The 16,869-nt window shown below is 41.4% G+C and overlaps 1 protein-coding gene across 1 annotated transcript in view; it reads right to left on the bottom strand.

The window, feature by feature from the left end:
* Positions 1 to 394: 394 nt before the first annotated feature.
* Positions 395 to 16,869, bottom strand: part of LOC121315722 (exportin-5) — a 30,923-nt gene continuing 14,448 nt past the window's right edge. The window contains exons 18-32 of the mRNA XM_041250069.1: positions 9,156 to 9,355; positions 8,637 to 8,733; positions 7,687 to 7,868; positions 6,019 to 6,119; positions 5,288 to 5,384; positions 4,800 to 4,936; positions 4,068 to 4,165; positions 3,658 to 3,704; positions 3,375 to 3,475; positions 3,233 to 3,295; positions 2,825 to 2,925; positions 2,554 to 2,661; positions 1,791 to 1,928; positions 1,077 to 1,241; positions 395 to 684 (exon numbers count right to left, since the gene is read on the bottom strand). Coding sequence (XP_041106003.1) covers positions 532 to 684; positions 1,077 to 1,241; positions 1,791 to 1,928; positions 2,554 to 2,661; positions 2,825 to 2,925; positions 3,233 to 3,295; positions 3,375 to 3,475; positions 3,658 to 3,704; positions 4,068 to 4,165; positions 4,800 to 4,936; positions 5,288 to 5,384; positions 6,019 to 6,119; positions 7,687 to 7,868; positions 8,637 to 8,733; positions 9,156 to 9,355 — 1,788 coding nt within the window. The 3' untranslated portion in view covers positions 395 to 531. The remainder of the gene's footprint in view (positions 685 to 1,076; positions 1,242 to 1,790; positions 1,929 to 2,553; positions 2,662 to 2,824; positions 2,926 to 3,232; positions 3,296 to 3,374; positions 3,476 to 3,657; positions 3,705 to 4,067; positions 4,166 to 4,799; positions 4,937 to 5,287; positions 5,385 to 6,018; positions 6,120 to 7,686; positions 7,869 to 8,636; positions 8,734 to 9,155; positions 9,356 to 16,869) is intronic.

The raw sequence follows: 16,869 nt of genomic DNA, 5'->3' as shown, positions 1-16,869 counted from the left end.
AGAAATACAATGGAACACTATATCTAGATATTGTTTTAGAAACAACTCCAGATTACTGTGACTATCAAACTCTGAATTTACCAGTTCTACTGTAACATTAACATTACAGAATTATTTCAAAGGTTAAGAATCCCAGACCTCACTGTGTGCAATTCTACATAGAGGGAATTTAAACACATGCTGGGCAGAAATGTGTGCACTAACTGTTAATTAAGAAGAATAAAAAAAAATATATATAAAACAGCAATTCATATGTTCCAATAGTTTATGCTTCCTGTACATTGACATTGTTTGCAATTAGTGTTCCATGAATGAATAATGTCTAAATGGGGCACATAAAAAAAAAGGGGGGGGGGGGGGGATTGCAAATTGGAATGTAGTATTTTTAAAATGAAAAAAAAAAAAAAAAAAAAAAAAACATCTTACACACTGTGGTAACCTACACAATGGACCTTTCTATGAATTAAAAGGCAGTCGCTCAGGTTAACATTTCCATTATAGAAAATGGCGAGTGCCAAGTCCTTGACCTTTTCAAATATCATCAGGGTTAGGTGAAAAGAGTGTTGCCAAGCCGGCACTATTGCCATCAAGGGTATCCAGTGTCGGCTCAGATTTGTTTTTCTTGAATAGGGATGGTAGGTTTTTGATGTGAACTTCCTTTTTAAACTGCTGTCCAAGGGGTTTCTAAAACAAGGGGAACAAAATATATATTTTTTAAAAAATAAGCACTTAATGAAACAAAACAAGCAATGTAGGTATTATGAATATTTGTCTTTTCTAAATTCAAAAGGAACCTTATGTTTAACCTTATGTATTAAAAGGGGCAATTTTAAAAATGTTACCATTTAATTGTATGCTTCTACAAAATAGTTGTGCAGTACTAATAACTGCAAAGCCTGATGGGAGATGGAGGACTGGCTGGTATCACTGTACAGCAACACTGAACAGTGGACCCTCGTGATGACCCAGTAAGAAATAATTAAAAGAGACATATAATAGGTACCAAAACACAACAGATTCTTAGTAGTATTACTGAAGCAAAGGATGCTAGAGTTAACACTGTGTTCTTCACCTACCCCAACTGTGCCAGAAATAAGCCTTTTAAAGATGTCCTTCCTCTTTTTGTCTGCTGTTTTCTGCTGTCCAGGGTTCAGCACTTTCAAGTCAAACTGGTCCAGACTGTCCATCTGGATCTGGGGGATCTGTTCCATCACAGTCCTCAGCTCAGGGAAGCGGGGTCTCTGTGGAACAATGAAATTAAATACACCTCCGCTCAGTGTTGTCCTCTAAAACCAACGTTAAAACAGTGTTGCACTGCATCAAACAATCAACACCTTTACCCAGAGGAGTCAATTGAGAAAAAAATTCTTATTTACAATAACAACCTGGTAAGAGGCTCGAAACACCACAGCAAACATAAAACACATGAAATGAGGAGTAAAAAACACAAACCATACATATATAAAACATAATTAACACTCTAGACATTTAACCTCAAAAGTCCTTTTAGAATATGTCTATTAAAAAAATTAAATATTCTATAGGGTTTATGATAAGATAGCTTTGAATTATTTTCAACCATCCAACCAATCCATCTGGTAATTATCAACAACCACTTGTAAATTAACTGAACACTCGAAAGGCCCCTCCCTTCAATGTTCCTGTGGTTAACCCGTATTTCTTTGGCTTGATGATTCTATTTTACTCTACAAAGCAGAGCATGTTGCACATGGAGGAGGGGGTGGCACACATGCTTGGTGTGTAGGCTGTTTTCTGGTGTTCAGACTCACCAGTGTCTCATAAATGAAGAAAGCCAGCTGGATGAGCGCAGTGTTGCAGCCCTCGTGCTGCCCATGCATCTGCAACCCCCTCAACACGGCGCCGTAAAACCAGGTAACTGCATCCGCCAACAGACTCCCAGACATCACCTGAGACAAACACGCACACGTCACAGAAAACCACAGCAGCTACTGTACAACACACTACAGCAACATTTAATGCTGACTTTCATAATTATATTAAAATACATTTTAAAAATGAGAGAGCAAAAAGTAGCATTTGTAGTGTACGGTTTCCGAGTGCATTGGGGTCACTATTGCACAGTTTATACAAAAACAGTTTTTCCTTCCTCACAAGTGGTTAATTTATAACAATTTTATTGTTAAAAGTGCACCTTTTTTCATGCTTTAAATAGTTCTGGGTGTGACACTGAAGCTTGGTTAGCTGAGCTAACCAAAAGACATATATCGTGGCTCTCAAAAAGCTTTAAGAATATTATTTCTTGAATTTTTAAAGTAGACAATATTGTTGTGCTTTTCAGTTATACAGTTCACAAATAAGTTCATGGTTTATGAAATGACCCAATTTATCTTTAAAACAAAAACAAACAAATGACTTCTAATGATATACTCTTATTTAAGGTGTCGTGCCGAAAAAGCATCAAGCTTTACTTCTTTGGATTAACAACGTAACTCTGCAAGAGGCTTATATGTAGGGGCTGCAGGTTGACACTTGGGAGGCCTCAGGCTACTCACCTGGTTTTAAAAGACTCACCTGTTTCAGCAGAGGCCAGCAGACCTGCGTTGTCATCCTCTGGCAGGTAATGGTATCCTTCCAGGAGAGGGAGCTGTACGCAGTTGTCAAAAATGTTGTACAAATGTCCTAATGGATTAAAGGAAGATAGAGACCGTCAGCAGAGCATCAGGTGTGCAGGTAAGGTCAGTACTGTCACTGTTAGTGTACATTAAATGTATTTAAATGTCCAGTAAGCTGTATGAACCCAACAGGTGCACAAATACCAGAGGAGAGTAGCGGCCTCCTTTACCTCGTTCTTCAGCAGGCACTTTCCCAGCTCAGTCAATTCATCCAACGTGGTAGTCGCTGGCTGAGGAGCCTGGGAAGCATCTGTAGCCATCATATCTTCCTCTGAAACAAAAACCACCAACCATTGTATCACAAACTCTGCAGTGAAGTGTTCCACTGCTGTAGAGTAACTGAAAAATAATGCATAAGAAAACACTGCTCTGGGAAACCCCAAACCCCAAATAAAGATTAATGGGGGCCCAATAATGACAGCGTCAAGCTAGTCATCCACATACAGACACTGAACACTGATTCCCAGTGACTAATTTTAGTTAGACTAACAAAGTTTATTTTAGTACTGCTCGGTGCTACCTGTGAAGTCTGCTTAGCAAAGCCCTTTGAAATTCAGTATGAATACAAGGACGCTCACCTTCCAATTCACCTTCTTTAGCACCAGCTGCTTCAGATCCCCTCTTCACAATACAGCATACACCTGAACGAAGCAGATATGCAATTAAACGGTTTCATTGGCATTCAGATGAAAGGCAGCCTGCACAGTCCAGCACACTTACTGAGGAGGTCCATGACTTCCCGGGTCAGCAGCCTGACCAGCTGCTCGTCCAGCATCTCCTGAGACATGGGGTTCTCTTCAGGGGGTTCGTCCTCAGAGTTGCTATGGAAAAACACACACAAGGGGAAATGATAAAAAAAAAAAAAAAAAAAAAAAAAAAAAAAACACAAATTAAGAGCAAAAACACTCTTTACACAGCATACAGTATATAAGGTTATACTACAGCAATCCTGACCTCATATTTCACTAAAACTAGAACTGAATAAAATGAAATCACATTTTACCAAAGGCTACTTCTCTGGTGGATGACCTGCCACTTCTGAGTAAGCCTCTGGAGACAAAGAAAAAGAACATTACATTTATCAAAGTTTTTAAAAAAGACCTGACATTGTACCTGCATGTCAGCTAGGGTTGTGCACAAACAAATATAAATGGCACTACCCCTTAAGGCAATAGCACTACATTATGGACTAATATTATAACTGTCCCTGCAAATCTACTGCACACCACAACTAACATGTAGTACAAGTCACCAATACAATCAAACTAAAGAAAAAAAAGAAAAAAAAAACGTTAAGATCTTGCATCATTCCTTAAAGCAGTCCCTCACTCCACCATTATCTGCTGAGATCTATCATCTCAGCCATGACTGGCAAAGGCACCTGCATGTGTTTTTTTTTTAAGATTGTCTTACCTGTAACAGATAGGCAAAGAGAGGCCCCAGGATAGGGCACATGAGGGTGTTGTAGTACTCCGGAGGGCAGGAGAGAACCAGCTGCTTCACGAACACACGTAGGCACAACAGAACATTAAGGAAGAACCTCATGAAATGGCTTGATAATAGAGAAAACCCATGAAGCAGCTTCCAGACAACTTTGTTAGCAACCAGCTGTATGAGGACATTTTTGTGAAGAGTTCAACAAAGAGTGGGGTGGATTACTCACTTCCCCATATGAAGCTGTGGTGATAACAGCCCTTTGTTTATTTAATTATACCTGTTTAAAAGTGACATGCAATTTAAAAATAAATCACATTTAAGGGTAAAAGGGAAAACATGAAAACACACAAGTGTTTTTTTGTTTTTATAACATTACGAAACAAAATTAGGTCATGTCATTCTCATTACAGCAAAGTGAAAATAAAGCCTAGTATCACATCCTTTTTGATTTATGAAACATTAAAACTGATCGAAACATGCTCAGTTTGAAAAGTTATGTCAAGCAGATTTTATTGTACAAGTAGCAATACTTGAGACTAACTGTCACGTCTATAACCAGGGAACAACTGGTCTAGCAGAAACCAGTCTCCAGAAAAACGTGCATAGTCATTGCTGCTCTAAGTCCTAAGCTACAAAAGTCTGTCACTTAACCATTCTTCATAACCAACTTGAGAATGTCCTTACAGCTGCTGGAATAGCAAAGGATATGAAGCATGGGGCGGAGCCGGTAGTCAGGAACATTGGCCAGGTTGACGAAAGCAGAGGTGATTAACTGGCCAGCCAAGCCATCGATGGTGTAGAAATCCTGCTGCAACGACTGGCCTGCATTTCCCAAAATGTGGAAGCTGCAAACAAATTGGGAAACAAAGCAAAACTTTTCATTATGTAGACATACTTAACATGACAATATCCGGCCAGCTAAAAGGTCACCCATTCCCACTTCATACTTTTGTTTTCACAGCAGCTCCTCAAGTACTTGGGAGGTGTTGTACAGCACCCAATACAGAACATTGCACAGGGGTGAGGTCCCCCGGCATAGTCATAACTATTCAGAATAAATACAGAAAACATTTAAATTCACAGCAAGAGGAAACTGGTAGGTACAGCATACAGAAAACTCTACACCCAGAGTGTACTGTGGCCACAGCTAAAGCACTGCACTTAACAAGGAATATAAGGGAAAACAGAACCCTTACCAGTTATCATAGAGCGTACAGAAGAAACCCTGCATTCGTTCCAGCACTGTTTTATATACAGGGGAGTCGTAGAGGTCCAACAAGGGCTGAGGGAGACCTAAAAGGAAGAGAACCAGGGAACTTTGCACACACTAATACTATTATACAGCAATAAGCCACTGTATAGCACTTCCACCCCTTAGCACACATACCGTTACAAGGGGACTGAAAACGAAGGAACGTCCTTGTTCCCACGTCAACACTCCATGCCGCAGTGCCTGTATCTGAAGAGCCATTTTCTATGCGATTGTTTTCCCCTCTTTGTATTAAACTCTAGGCTTAATATGTCTATGGCAATGTAATATGCTGCTTTTATTGCCAATAGGCTACCTTTCTAAACAAAGCATTGGTTTCATTTTTTTATTAAAATAGCAAGCAATGCATTTGATCTTTACCGCTGGTTGCTGTAAAGATTTACTTTAATATCCGATTCCTCCACCTTTCAAGAGTTAGTGAATGCCAACAGGAAAAGATCCCTGAGCAGAGTTCATCATCCTTAAACTTCACCAATTTCTAACCATTTAACTATTAGATTGTGTCCACTTGAAGACAGACTGCCAAATGTAAAAGCCTGGTTTCAAACACAGTACTTGCAGTACTGCAGCCCATGACTGTAATTTAATTAATGGTCACTATGGACATGTTGTCCTCTCTATACAATTGTAGCTGCAATTCTATTTTTTTTTTTTTACCCAAAATAGCATTCTTCTCCACTTCCATCATGTCAAAGGCTTTGCCAAACGTCTCACTCAATTTGGCCAAGTTCTCAGGCAGGAACAGGTTGTTGTGAGTCCTGCAAAAGAAAAGGGGAATTCCAGAATATTTCCCTTCAATTCATATATACAAAGCATAAGATACTGCACAAAGAGATACTGGGAGTACTGCACAAGCATGCATGCACTGCATGAAAACAATGCAGCACTTTTTACTATGTCCGCAAGAGAGAATAAAGGATACTTTGTCATGTTGAACTATTCATCTGCAGAGAAGTCATCATTTTTTTAGGAACATCTTGCATTTAAGATGAATGTTTTCCACCACTTGCCTAACGTGATTAAATACAGAAAACAGGACAACTAAATAGAGACCATGAATACTGCTCCCAATTTAACAAAGCGTTTAATATGATTATAAATTGTCTAAGGAACTCTGATTTGGTTTCACTTTTTCAATGACAGAAATGTGTTCAAGTCTGAAATAAAAACTGCTTACACTTCACAATTCTATAAAAATGGACTTCAGCTGCCAATCATGTGATTAAAATAAAAATATACTAAAATTGCTAAAAACTGTTTATTAATAATTTGTTCTTTTAGGACTCAAAACAACCCACTCTACTTACCTGTACGCTCCATTTTCAAAACAGATGTGTTTATGATCAGAATAATGCAATTTTGCTTAAAGGAATAATAAATAAAAAATAGTAACAAAAAAGACGAGGTAATAACGATGCACTCTGAAATACTGATACTTTCTAGACTCTTCACAATGAAAAAAGACCATCTACCAACAAATCTCCCCAGATTTTAAATTTCTCTTCATAAGTTTTCCAAATCACAATTTCTATTATCTCTAAAAAGTGGGGGGTACTTAGATCTGCCATAATTTACATTAAACAGAAAAAAAAACCTTGACTAAAAAACAAAACAAAAAAAAACCCCAGAACTCCTCAATGTCTTCCAAGCCCTTTCCCCATCTACTAAAAATAAAGATAGCTTTAGCTATGAAGAGGATCACACTCGAGAATGGAAATGGTTAGAGTGGATACTGACTTTAAATTGTGTTAGCTCTGTCCAGGTTTCGTTTACTTATTAACTGAGGAACAGGAACCAGGGTTATCCTCCAAAGAAAAAGAATCACAAATAAGGCGTCTCAGCAGGGCCTCCACTGAAAGCAATCTTACAAATACAGCACATGCTCAGAAAGCACCTCATAGACCCAAGATCAGAAGCTTAAGGAAAAAAGGGAATAAAAAAAATAAATAAATAAAACGAATAAAAGGGGAAACAAAGGAATCTGGTACGGTTACCCCTATCTTTGCAGTGCTAACTCCCACTGTGAAACAATGAAAGGTAGTACCGCAATATTAGTAGAACTCCCAGCACGGGCTCCCATTGTTTCAAATGGAAGAACGTGGTCCAGGAATACAAGATTGGCCGTTTGGTCTCCACGGTTTTTTTTGTTGTTTTTTTTCCTCTCCATACTCTCCTCCAGTACTGCAGCCCACTTACAACAGTAGGAAGTAGTACTGTGCAATGCACCCAGCCCGTTCTCCCACTGTTTCAAAGTGGGAGACAGCGTTCTGAGCACACTCAAAGGCACTGAAAAGTGCTGTGGTACTCACGTCCAACTCGACCCACCTTATGAGAGCGAGCAAGTTGTGGAGAAGTTTTCGGACCTGCTCGGCGCAGGGGTTGCGGTAGATCGGATTGCCGTTGGGGGCGTACCCGTCCACAAATCCTCCAGCTTTGGCTTCCTCCAGATCACTGGGCCAGCGGGCCCGTTTCACTACGCCCAGAATGGTGTACACACAAAAGCTTATCTACAGCAGAAGGGGGGAAAATGGGGTGGGGGAAGGAGAGCTGCACTTAAAGAGATTATTGCTGTGTTACTCACAAGACATGGTGTAGGAGGTGGGCAAAACAAAAAACTAAAACTAAAAAAAAACCTCAAAAATAACCCGCAGTGAACAATTAGATGGAACAGTCCCAGGCTGAAGACTTCTTAGTCCTAATGGAACCAGTTACCAATATTACCAGTCTACAACAGTCTTTGGGCTTCTACCTAACACCACAGAGGCAGTATACAGTTCAATAGCAAGATGCTATCTTGTGACCCTAATATGAACCATTTCCTTCTCTGGTGGTACCTGTACAGCACAGCTGGATTTTCTAGGATTCTCCCAGGTTACCACTGGAACTGAAACTTAGTGTGTTATTTATTTTAAAATCCTACAGTCACCAAAGTGCTTTTTACAGAGGAGTGCATTGCATTATATTTACAAGATTACTTAAAAGTTGTCAAACATCCTTGTGATAGTGATCACAGTTATTCTTCTTAGAAGGCTGAGAAAACCCCCCCCCAAAAAAAAACACTTACAGAACATATCCAATCTCAATGCTAGAACCCACATAAAGCTAGGATATGAAGAAAGAAAGAAAGAAAAGCTGAAATATTGCTGTAAGTCAACAAGGACCTGAACCATTTGCCTTACTGCACGTTCATTACTGCCGTCGATTGTTTGGTTATTGACAGAATTCAGTCCTATCTGTGAAGGTGATCTTAACCAACAGCAACATGAACTCCTTACCCTGGACCTGTTGATGCCAGTAGGATCGTCGATGATCCCACTCACTTTCACATCAGCACCCACAAAGGCAAGGAACAAGGTGGGGTCCGACAGCACTCTGGATCAATCAACACAGATTGGAAACGTTTTATTAGCAAGGGGGCTTTTCAGATTGAAGCAGAGCAATTATGTATTATTTAATCCAGTTACCGGACAGCCTAATTAAAATTCTGCATTTTACTGTGGTCTGATTTCTGTTTTACCAGTGAAACAAGACTAAAAAAAACTAATGTTTTACTACTAACCTCATGAGACTCGCCACTGGATCAAAGAAAGCATGACACTGTAACCATTGTGGAGTTGCAAATACAACTAGTCCGCACTGGATTAAGAATTAGGATATTGCTGTTATGCAACATGACCAAAACACGGCAGCTAATTTAGGACCTAGGTCAGGGCACTGACAACTACTGTGTTAGTATAACCCTGTAAATTTGAAAGTCTGTATAGCCAACAGTTTCAGACCAAAAAGCAACGTACTGTGTCATTTCTTTTGAGAGCCAGCGACTGGAGACCGGGGCCATCAGCTCCTCCAGGAAAGCCTTCTGTTTCTCGTAGTTCTTGAACTGGTTGCTGATGAGAACGAGAGCCTCCATCAGAGCACACTTCTCCATCTGAGTGAGCAGCAGCTCATTGGAGAACAGCCGCTTCACATGGGAGTACAGCATCTCGAAGCAGGGCTGGAGACACGATAGAGAGAGATGGATTAAAATGACAACTATTATTATTGGGACTTTCCCAGATTGCATAATTTATAGGTTTGATTAAAGTCGATATAGCAAAGTAAATTACATAAGTCTCAAATGTTAAAGTAAACGTGTTTTTAATTTAAAATGCGATACAGGGTACTACACTTGGTTAATGAAATCTCTGTTTGCGAGCTATGTTTTCAGTTAGTGTTGCACTTGCTTGGTCGTTTCATGCTGGAGAGTGAAATTGTCCCAACCCTTTCAATGGCTTCTTTCCTGTCATTACCATCCAACTGCTCCCCCTATTTAGTGATATGCTTTCAGTCAGTAACAGAAGACACTGGAGGTGAAATGACCCATAAAGTGCAAGTAAAAGACTGTGAAAAAGGCACAGTGTGATGAGTCAAAGGGTTTTCGGTCTGTGATTCAGCCTCCCGACAGTAGATGGCATCAAACCAACTCGGGACTTCCCTTACCAAGATCTCGTGACCATGGCAAAGGTCATCTTTGAGGGGCGGCACCTTGGTGAGGGGCGGAAGTACGAGTATGTAACTTCCAGCCACTGGAGTCAAGTGAAGGAGAAGGACACGTGTCGGTTGGGGATTGGTGTTCCACTGACTACAGAGGCGGGACATTACATACTAAAGGGAACGTACTACTGTGTTCGGGGTTGGTCCGAAAGTAAAGTAGGAGGAGTAACGGGTGGAGGGAGAGTCTGGTTTTGTGCAGCGGGAAATTTTTGAAACACTAACATTTCTTTTGTCTTTTTTTTGTTTATGTATGGTCACCACGAAGACAAATTAAAGACGAGTCATCACATTTTGTTTTGGATTCCACCCCTGCACTCCTTCCCTCACACCATTTTGTTTTTCGTTTGTTATTTAATCCTTTTGTTGTGTATAGAAAATAAAAATAAATTATTTTATTTCTGTACACATAAATTACTGTCTGGACATTCCATTTAATACACTCTCGCCTCACACGTGGTGTCAGAAGTGAAAATGGATCCAGCTACAGTTTTGACAATGTTTAGGGAGCAGGAGGAGAAGCGAGAGGAGAGAGAGACACGGCACCTGGAACAGCTCGCCCAGTTCTTGGGACAGCTGGTAGAAAAACTATCAATATCAACATCAGAGAGAGCGGTTGCCCGGATGTTTGCAGCTCAGCCTAATCTTCAGAAGATGACCTCGGAAGATGATCCCGAGGCTTTCTTGATTACGTTTGAGAGAGTGGCAGAGGCTGCAGAGTGGCCTAGGGAACACTGGGCCATGAAATTGGCACCCTGCCTGACAGGGGAAGCTCAGGCAGCGTATCGAGCCCTGACGGCCACGAATGCAGGGGACTATGTTAAAGTTAAAGAAGCCATTCTCTCACGCCTCGGGATCACGGAGGAAACATACCGGCGCCGTTTTCGGGAATACCAGCTGTCCAAGGGGATGCGGCCCCGGGTTGCGGGACAATATCTTTTAGATCAGTGCACCCGGTGGCTGCGGCCAGAAGAACATACACCCCAAGAACTGGTGCAGAAAATAGTTATAGAACAGTTTGCGTCTATACTACCGCCAGGGAATCGAGAGTGGATTAAGAGGAATAGACCTACCACTCTCGAGGATGCCCTCCTCCTGGCGGAGGCCTACGAAGACGCAAACGAAGGTGCCGGGTCAGACCCCACTCCTGCCCCTAAACTAACTCGGACCAACCAACCAATGAAGCCCAGAGGGGGTAACCGGACCTTCAGACCATGGAGGTCGAGGTTAGCCCCATCCTGGGCGAGAGAGAATCCCCCTAACCTGCCGGTCGCGGACTCGCAGGACAGATTAACTCCGTTGATGCCTCCTAACCAAGTGTGCTACCAATGTAATGAGCCTGGACACATTGCCAGGAATTGTCCAGTAATAAAGGTGGACCTGGCGACAAGATCCTGGTCAGCAGTAACAGGTAGGAACACTGGGGAATGTCGGGAGGGCCCTTATCAGTTAAGAGTACAGGTCGGGGGAAAGAGTACTTACGCATTTGCGGACTCTGGGTGTGCACAAACATTGATTCGGCAAGCTCTCTTGGATGGGGTAGCCTGGGAGCCACAGGGTAAAGTGGCTATCTCCTGTATTCATGGAGAAACTCGGGTTTATCCCACCACTAAAGTTAGACTTATTGTAGGTGATTATTCAGCTTGCGTTAAAGTGGCTGTAGCGCAATGTTTACCATACCCTGTTCTCCTGGGAAGAGACTGGCCGTTTTTTTATCGTATTTTAGGTCGGGAAATGGTCTTAGTTTCTACCAGGGGACAATTAAAGCAACAGGAGAAAACAATTGGCGAGATTTTTCCGTTGCAATCCGACCTGTTTAACCCTAAAATCCGCCCAAGAAAAACAAAAAGAGAGCGTCGGGTGGAAAAATATGAGGGAACTCTGAGACGACAAGGGGAGGGGTCTGACACAAAAGTAAACCAATCGCTGAAACGGCAAGGAAAGGGAGTAGGTATTCAGTGTAACCGGGGCTGCGAGGTTACTGAGGTGGAAGGTCATGTAATAAAAGACACTCCTCTCTGTGTACCTAACCATTGGGACCGAGATATTGACTTGGGATATGAACAACAAAATGATCCCACGTTACAGTATGCTTGGAAACGGGTTAGATATATCGAGGGGAAGGATATGCAGGAAGGACAACCGGTGGTATTTCCGCATTTTTCTGTATCTGGGCACTTATTATATAGAATAACCCGGGCTCCCGGGACGGGACAGCTCGTAAAACAGTTATTGGTTCCTAGGCCTTTTCAGTCAGAAGTCATGAGATTGGCGCATGACATTCCATTTTCAGGTCATTTGGGAACTGAAAAGACTCAGGAACGAATTCTGGCCCGGTTTTTTTGGCCTGGGGTTTATGGTCTGGTGCGGAAGTATGTATCGGAGTGTCCTGAATGTCAATTAGCTGCCCCTAAGTCAGTTCGCCCCGCACCTCTGGTTCCACTTCCAATTATTGGGGTACCGTTTGAAAGGATTGGTGTAGATTTAGTAGGCCCTCTGGAGGGAACAGAGTCAGGATATCGGTATATTTTAGTAGTAGTGGACTACGCAACGAGATATCCAGAAGCTGTTCCCTTACGCTCTATGAATGCAATAGCTGTAGCGAATGAATTGGTAAAAATATTCTCTAGGGTGGGAATCCCGAAAGAAATTCTCACTGATCAGGGCACTAATTTTATGTCAGACTGTATTCAGCAACTATATAAATTATTGAAAATTCGTTCAATTAGAACCTCAGTTTTTCATCCACAAACGGATGGGCTTGTTGAACGATTTAATCAGACTTTGAAAAATATGTTGCGCCGCTTTGTAGATCAAGAAAAACGCAATTGGGCTAAACTGCTTCCCTACTTGCTCTTTGCAGTTCGCGAGGTACCACAATCCTCAACGGGGTTTTCCCCGTTTGAGCTCTTGTACGGTCGGCAGCCGCGGGGTATCTTGGATCTCATAAGAGAAGGCTGGGAAGAACAGTCAAAGGAGTCTAAAAATGTAGTAAAATACGTGTTGCAGTTACGCGATCGCTTAGAATTAGTCGGTCGATTGGCACATGACAATCTCAAAGCGGCACAGCAGAAGCAGCAACAAAGCTACAATAAAAATGCAAGAATTCGGAACTTTCGACCTGGAGATAAAGTGTTGTTATTGTTGCCCTCATCGGAATCTAAGTTGTTTGCTAAATGGCAGGGTCCCTTTCAGGTTATTCGAGCAATTGGTAAAGTCAATTATGAGATCCGACAGCCTGGGCGTCGGAAAGAAAGTCAAATTTATCATGTTAATCTCCTGAAACCGTGGAAAGAACGGGAAGTCCATTTTATATCTCCTGTACAGGAGGGAGAGGATTTTGGACCCTCAATTGAGTCAGAGTCAGCAATTGAGGTCCCGATGGGGGAACAATTAACTCCTGATCAGCGTGAAGAGGTAAGCAATCTAATTAAAATGTTCAGTGATGTGTTTTCTAACGTGCCTGGAAGAACGCATTTGATCGAACATGCTATTATCACTCCGCCAGGTCTAAGAGTTAGACAGAGACCGTATCGCATTCCAGAGAGTCGGAGAGATTCTGTTCGAAGGGAGGTGGAGTGTATGTTGAAACTTGGGGTAATTGAACCTTCCCGAAGTGAGTGGTGTAGCCCAATAGTACCAATAGACAAGCCAGATGGGTCACTACGATTATGTATCGATTTTAGGAGGGTGAATGCTATCTCCAAGTTTGATGCATATCCCATGCCTCGAGTAGATGAACTCTTAGACAAACTGGGGCAAGCTCGGTTTATTTCAACTCTGGATCTGACGAAAGGATATTGGCAAATTCCATTAACGAAAGCCTCTCGTGAGAAAACGGCATTTTCAACCCCAGAGGGTCTTTTTCAATTTTGTACTATGCCGTTCGGACTTCATGGAGCGCCTGCTACTTTTCAGAGACTAATGGACAGGGTTTTACAACCTCATCGAGAGTATGCAGCTGCGTATATCGATGATGTAGTCATTTATAGTTCTTCCTGGAGAGAACATTTGACTAGATTAGAAGCCGTCTTACAGTCTCTGAGGAGGGCGGGGCTCACAGCGAACATGGCAAAGTGCGCTATTGGAAAAGAAGAAACTAAATATTTAGGTTTCATAATGGGTAAGGGTAGAGTGAAACCGTTGGTTTCAAAAGTCCAGGCTTTGTTGGATTCACCGGTACCTACCACGAAAACCCAGGTGAGATCACTGTTAGGGTTGGCTGGTTATTACCGCCGCTTTATTCCACACTTTTCCACTATAGCCGCCCCTCTCACTGATCTCACTAAAAAGAACGCTCCAAATAAAATTAAGTGGAGTGCAGAGTGTCAGACAGCCTTTGAATCTATTAAAACTAATTTGAGTCAGGCCCCAGCATTAATAAGCCCGGATTTCAGCCGAGAGTTCGTCCTGCAGACAGATGCATCGCAGACTGGTCTGGGGGCGGTTCTGTCCCAGGAGAGAGATGGTGTAGAACACCCGATACTATACATCAGTCGGAAGTTACTGCCCAGAGAACAGAGGTATTCGGTAGTGGAGAAAGAATGCCTGGCAGTGAAATGGGCAGTGGAATCTTTAAAATACTATCTTCTGGGACGACCCTTTGTACTCATCACAGATCACGCTTCTTTAAAGTGGTTAGACACGATGAAGGATTCAAACGCTAGGATTACGCGGTGGTACCTGGCGCTCCAACCCTTCGCCTTTCAAATAAGGTATCGTGCGGGTAAGTTACATCAAAATGCTGATTTTTTTTCCCGGGAGGGAGGTAAAAGGGAAGGGTTAGAGGTTTCCGAGTGTTCCTTCGGCTCCACTCTGAGGGGTGGGATATGTGATGAGTCAAAGGGTTTTCGGTCTGTGATTCAGCCTCCCGACAGTAGATGGCATCAAACCAACTCGGGACTTCCCTTACCAAGATCTCGTGACCATGGCAAAAGTCATCTTTTGAGGGGCGGCACCTTGGTGAGGGGCGGAAGTACGAGTATGTAACTTCCAGCCACTGGAGTCAAGTGAAGGAGAAGGACACGTGTCGGTTGGGGATTGGTGTTCCACTGACTACAGAGGCGGGACATTACATACTAAAGGGAACGTACTACTGTGTTCGGGGTTGGTCCGAAAGTAAAGTAGGAGGAGTAACGGGTGGAGGGAGAGTCTGGTTTTGTGCAGCGGGAATTTTTGAAACACTAACATTTCTTTTGTCTTTTTTTTGTTTATGTATGGTCACCACGAAGACAAATTAAAGACGAGTCATCACATTTTGTTTTGGATTCCACCCCTGCACTCCTTCCCTCACACCATTTTGTTTTTCGTTTGTTATTTAATCCTTTTGTTGTGTATAGAAAATAAAAATAAATTATTTTATTTCTGTACACATAAATTACTGTCTGGACATTCCATTTAATACACTCTCGCCTCACACACAGAAACAGATAACATCCTTTAAAGTAGTACCAGAGGATAGGTTGTTAAATAAAAACGTTTCTTTAAAAACTGCATATTTGAGCCATATGTGGCTAATGGAAGTAAAAACAACAACCATTTATAGAATTATTCTGTTAGCTAAAATAATTAAGGAAACATATCAATTCCTAAATATCAATTAGTCACCTTAATGTGTTGTTTGAAGTTAACTGGTAATACAAAGGATAATGTGTAGAATGTAATGATTAAATCTGTGTAATACTTGGTCAGAGGTTTAAATGGTTAAATTGAATAATTAAGGACAAGGTTGAAACAATGAACTGCAAGGCCCAAGGTTATTAGACAATGGGCGCTTTAAGTAAGTAAGTGAGCCACTCAGAGTGAGAACGCTCAGAAAGCACACTGAGCTCATTTAAATGACTTAACGCTCTGCTCCACGTAAGCGCCGAGCGGCATTTAAAAATGGAGAATAATAATTCTTTGCTTGTTTGTGTTTCTGAGGTGATGGTAGATGAAATGGCCCTGTGTGAAGTTACTGTCCCCTGCTGTACTTCACTGAACTCGGCGCTGTTTGGACTGAACCTCATATCTGGCTGTGTTTAATACCGACAATACCGACATTAATATTGAAAATTATGAATATTAATACTACAAGCCTAATAATACATCAATAACTGTAAAACAGCTCTACATTAAATTAAATGACACAAATTCAAAAACAATTTTTACCATCTTTAGCCAATTAATACATCATAAGTTAATAACTTCATAAGTCAAAACCAATTCATAGTTCTTGACAAACATATCTGTCAACCCTGCCTGTCATCTCCACTTGTTTCCTGCAGGTGGCCATTCTGTTCGCTCACTCTGATCACTGATGAGAAATGCTCAGGAGTGCTCTGAGCGGCTCAGCAGGAGCGGAACTGAGCAAGTCGTTAAGCTGATTCTTTTACTGAGCTGCTCTCTTGCTTAACACACCCAATGTGTAGTCACTGAAAACTATGATTACCTTATGATGTCCTATTAAGAACAGCTTAATAGTTTTTATTTTTTGTTTAGTTCAGGGATGCTTTTTCTGTTTGCATTAAATTTCAGTTTCTATAATACACTGCATGTACATTTCACAGATACATGTACAAAAGGTTAACTTAGTGTTGAAGTGAGGATGTCCACATTAGGATTCCATGAATGTTGAACTCTGGATGCATTTTGAATCTGTGAATTGTGAGAAGTAACAGATTTCGTTTTACACTGCACGCATATCTAGCACGACTAGTTAAATGTTTGTTTGTTTTTTTTTTCAGCCCACCCCAGTGTATGACAGTGTACTGTAGTAATTACAGTAACCTCGGCCACTATACAAGTTTATACATTTTTTCCTAAGGTTAACGTTTGATATTTACATAGCTATACTACAACTACTACGACTACTAATAATAATGGCCATTGTACACAAGAAAAGCTAATATGCATTAGCAGAACAATAACTGTACAGCAGTTTTATATTTACAATAACTTTTTCGTTTCATGACTGAATAAAACCTTAACGCCACAAAA

This window comes from Polyodon spathula, chromosome 5 (assembly GCF_017654505.1).
Source record: "Polyodon spathula isolate WHYD16114869_AA chromosome 5, ASM1765450v1, whole genome shotgun sequence".
NCBI classification, from domain to species: domain Eukaryota; kingdom Metazoa; phylum Chordata; class Actinopteri; order Acipenseriformes; family Polyodontidae; genus Polyodon; species Polyodon spathula.
This window is presented reverse-complemented; position numbering and strand designations above follow the sequence as displayed.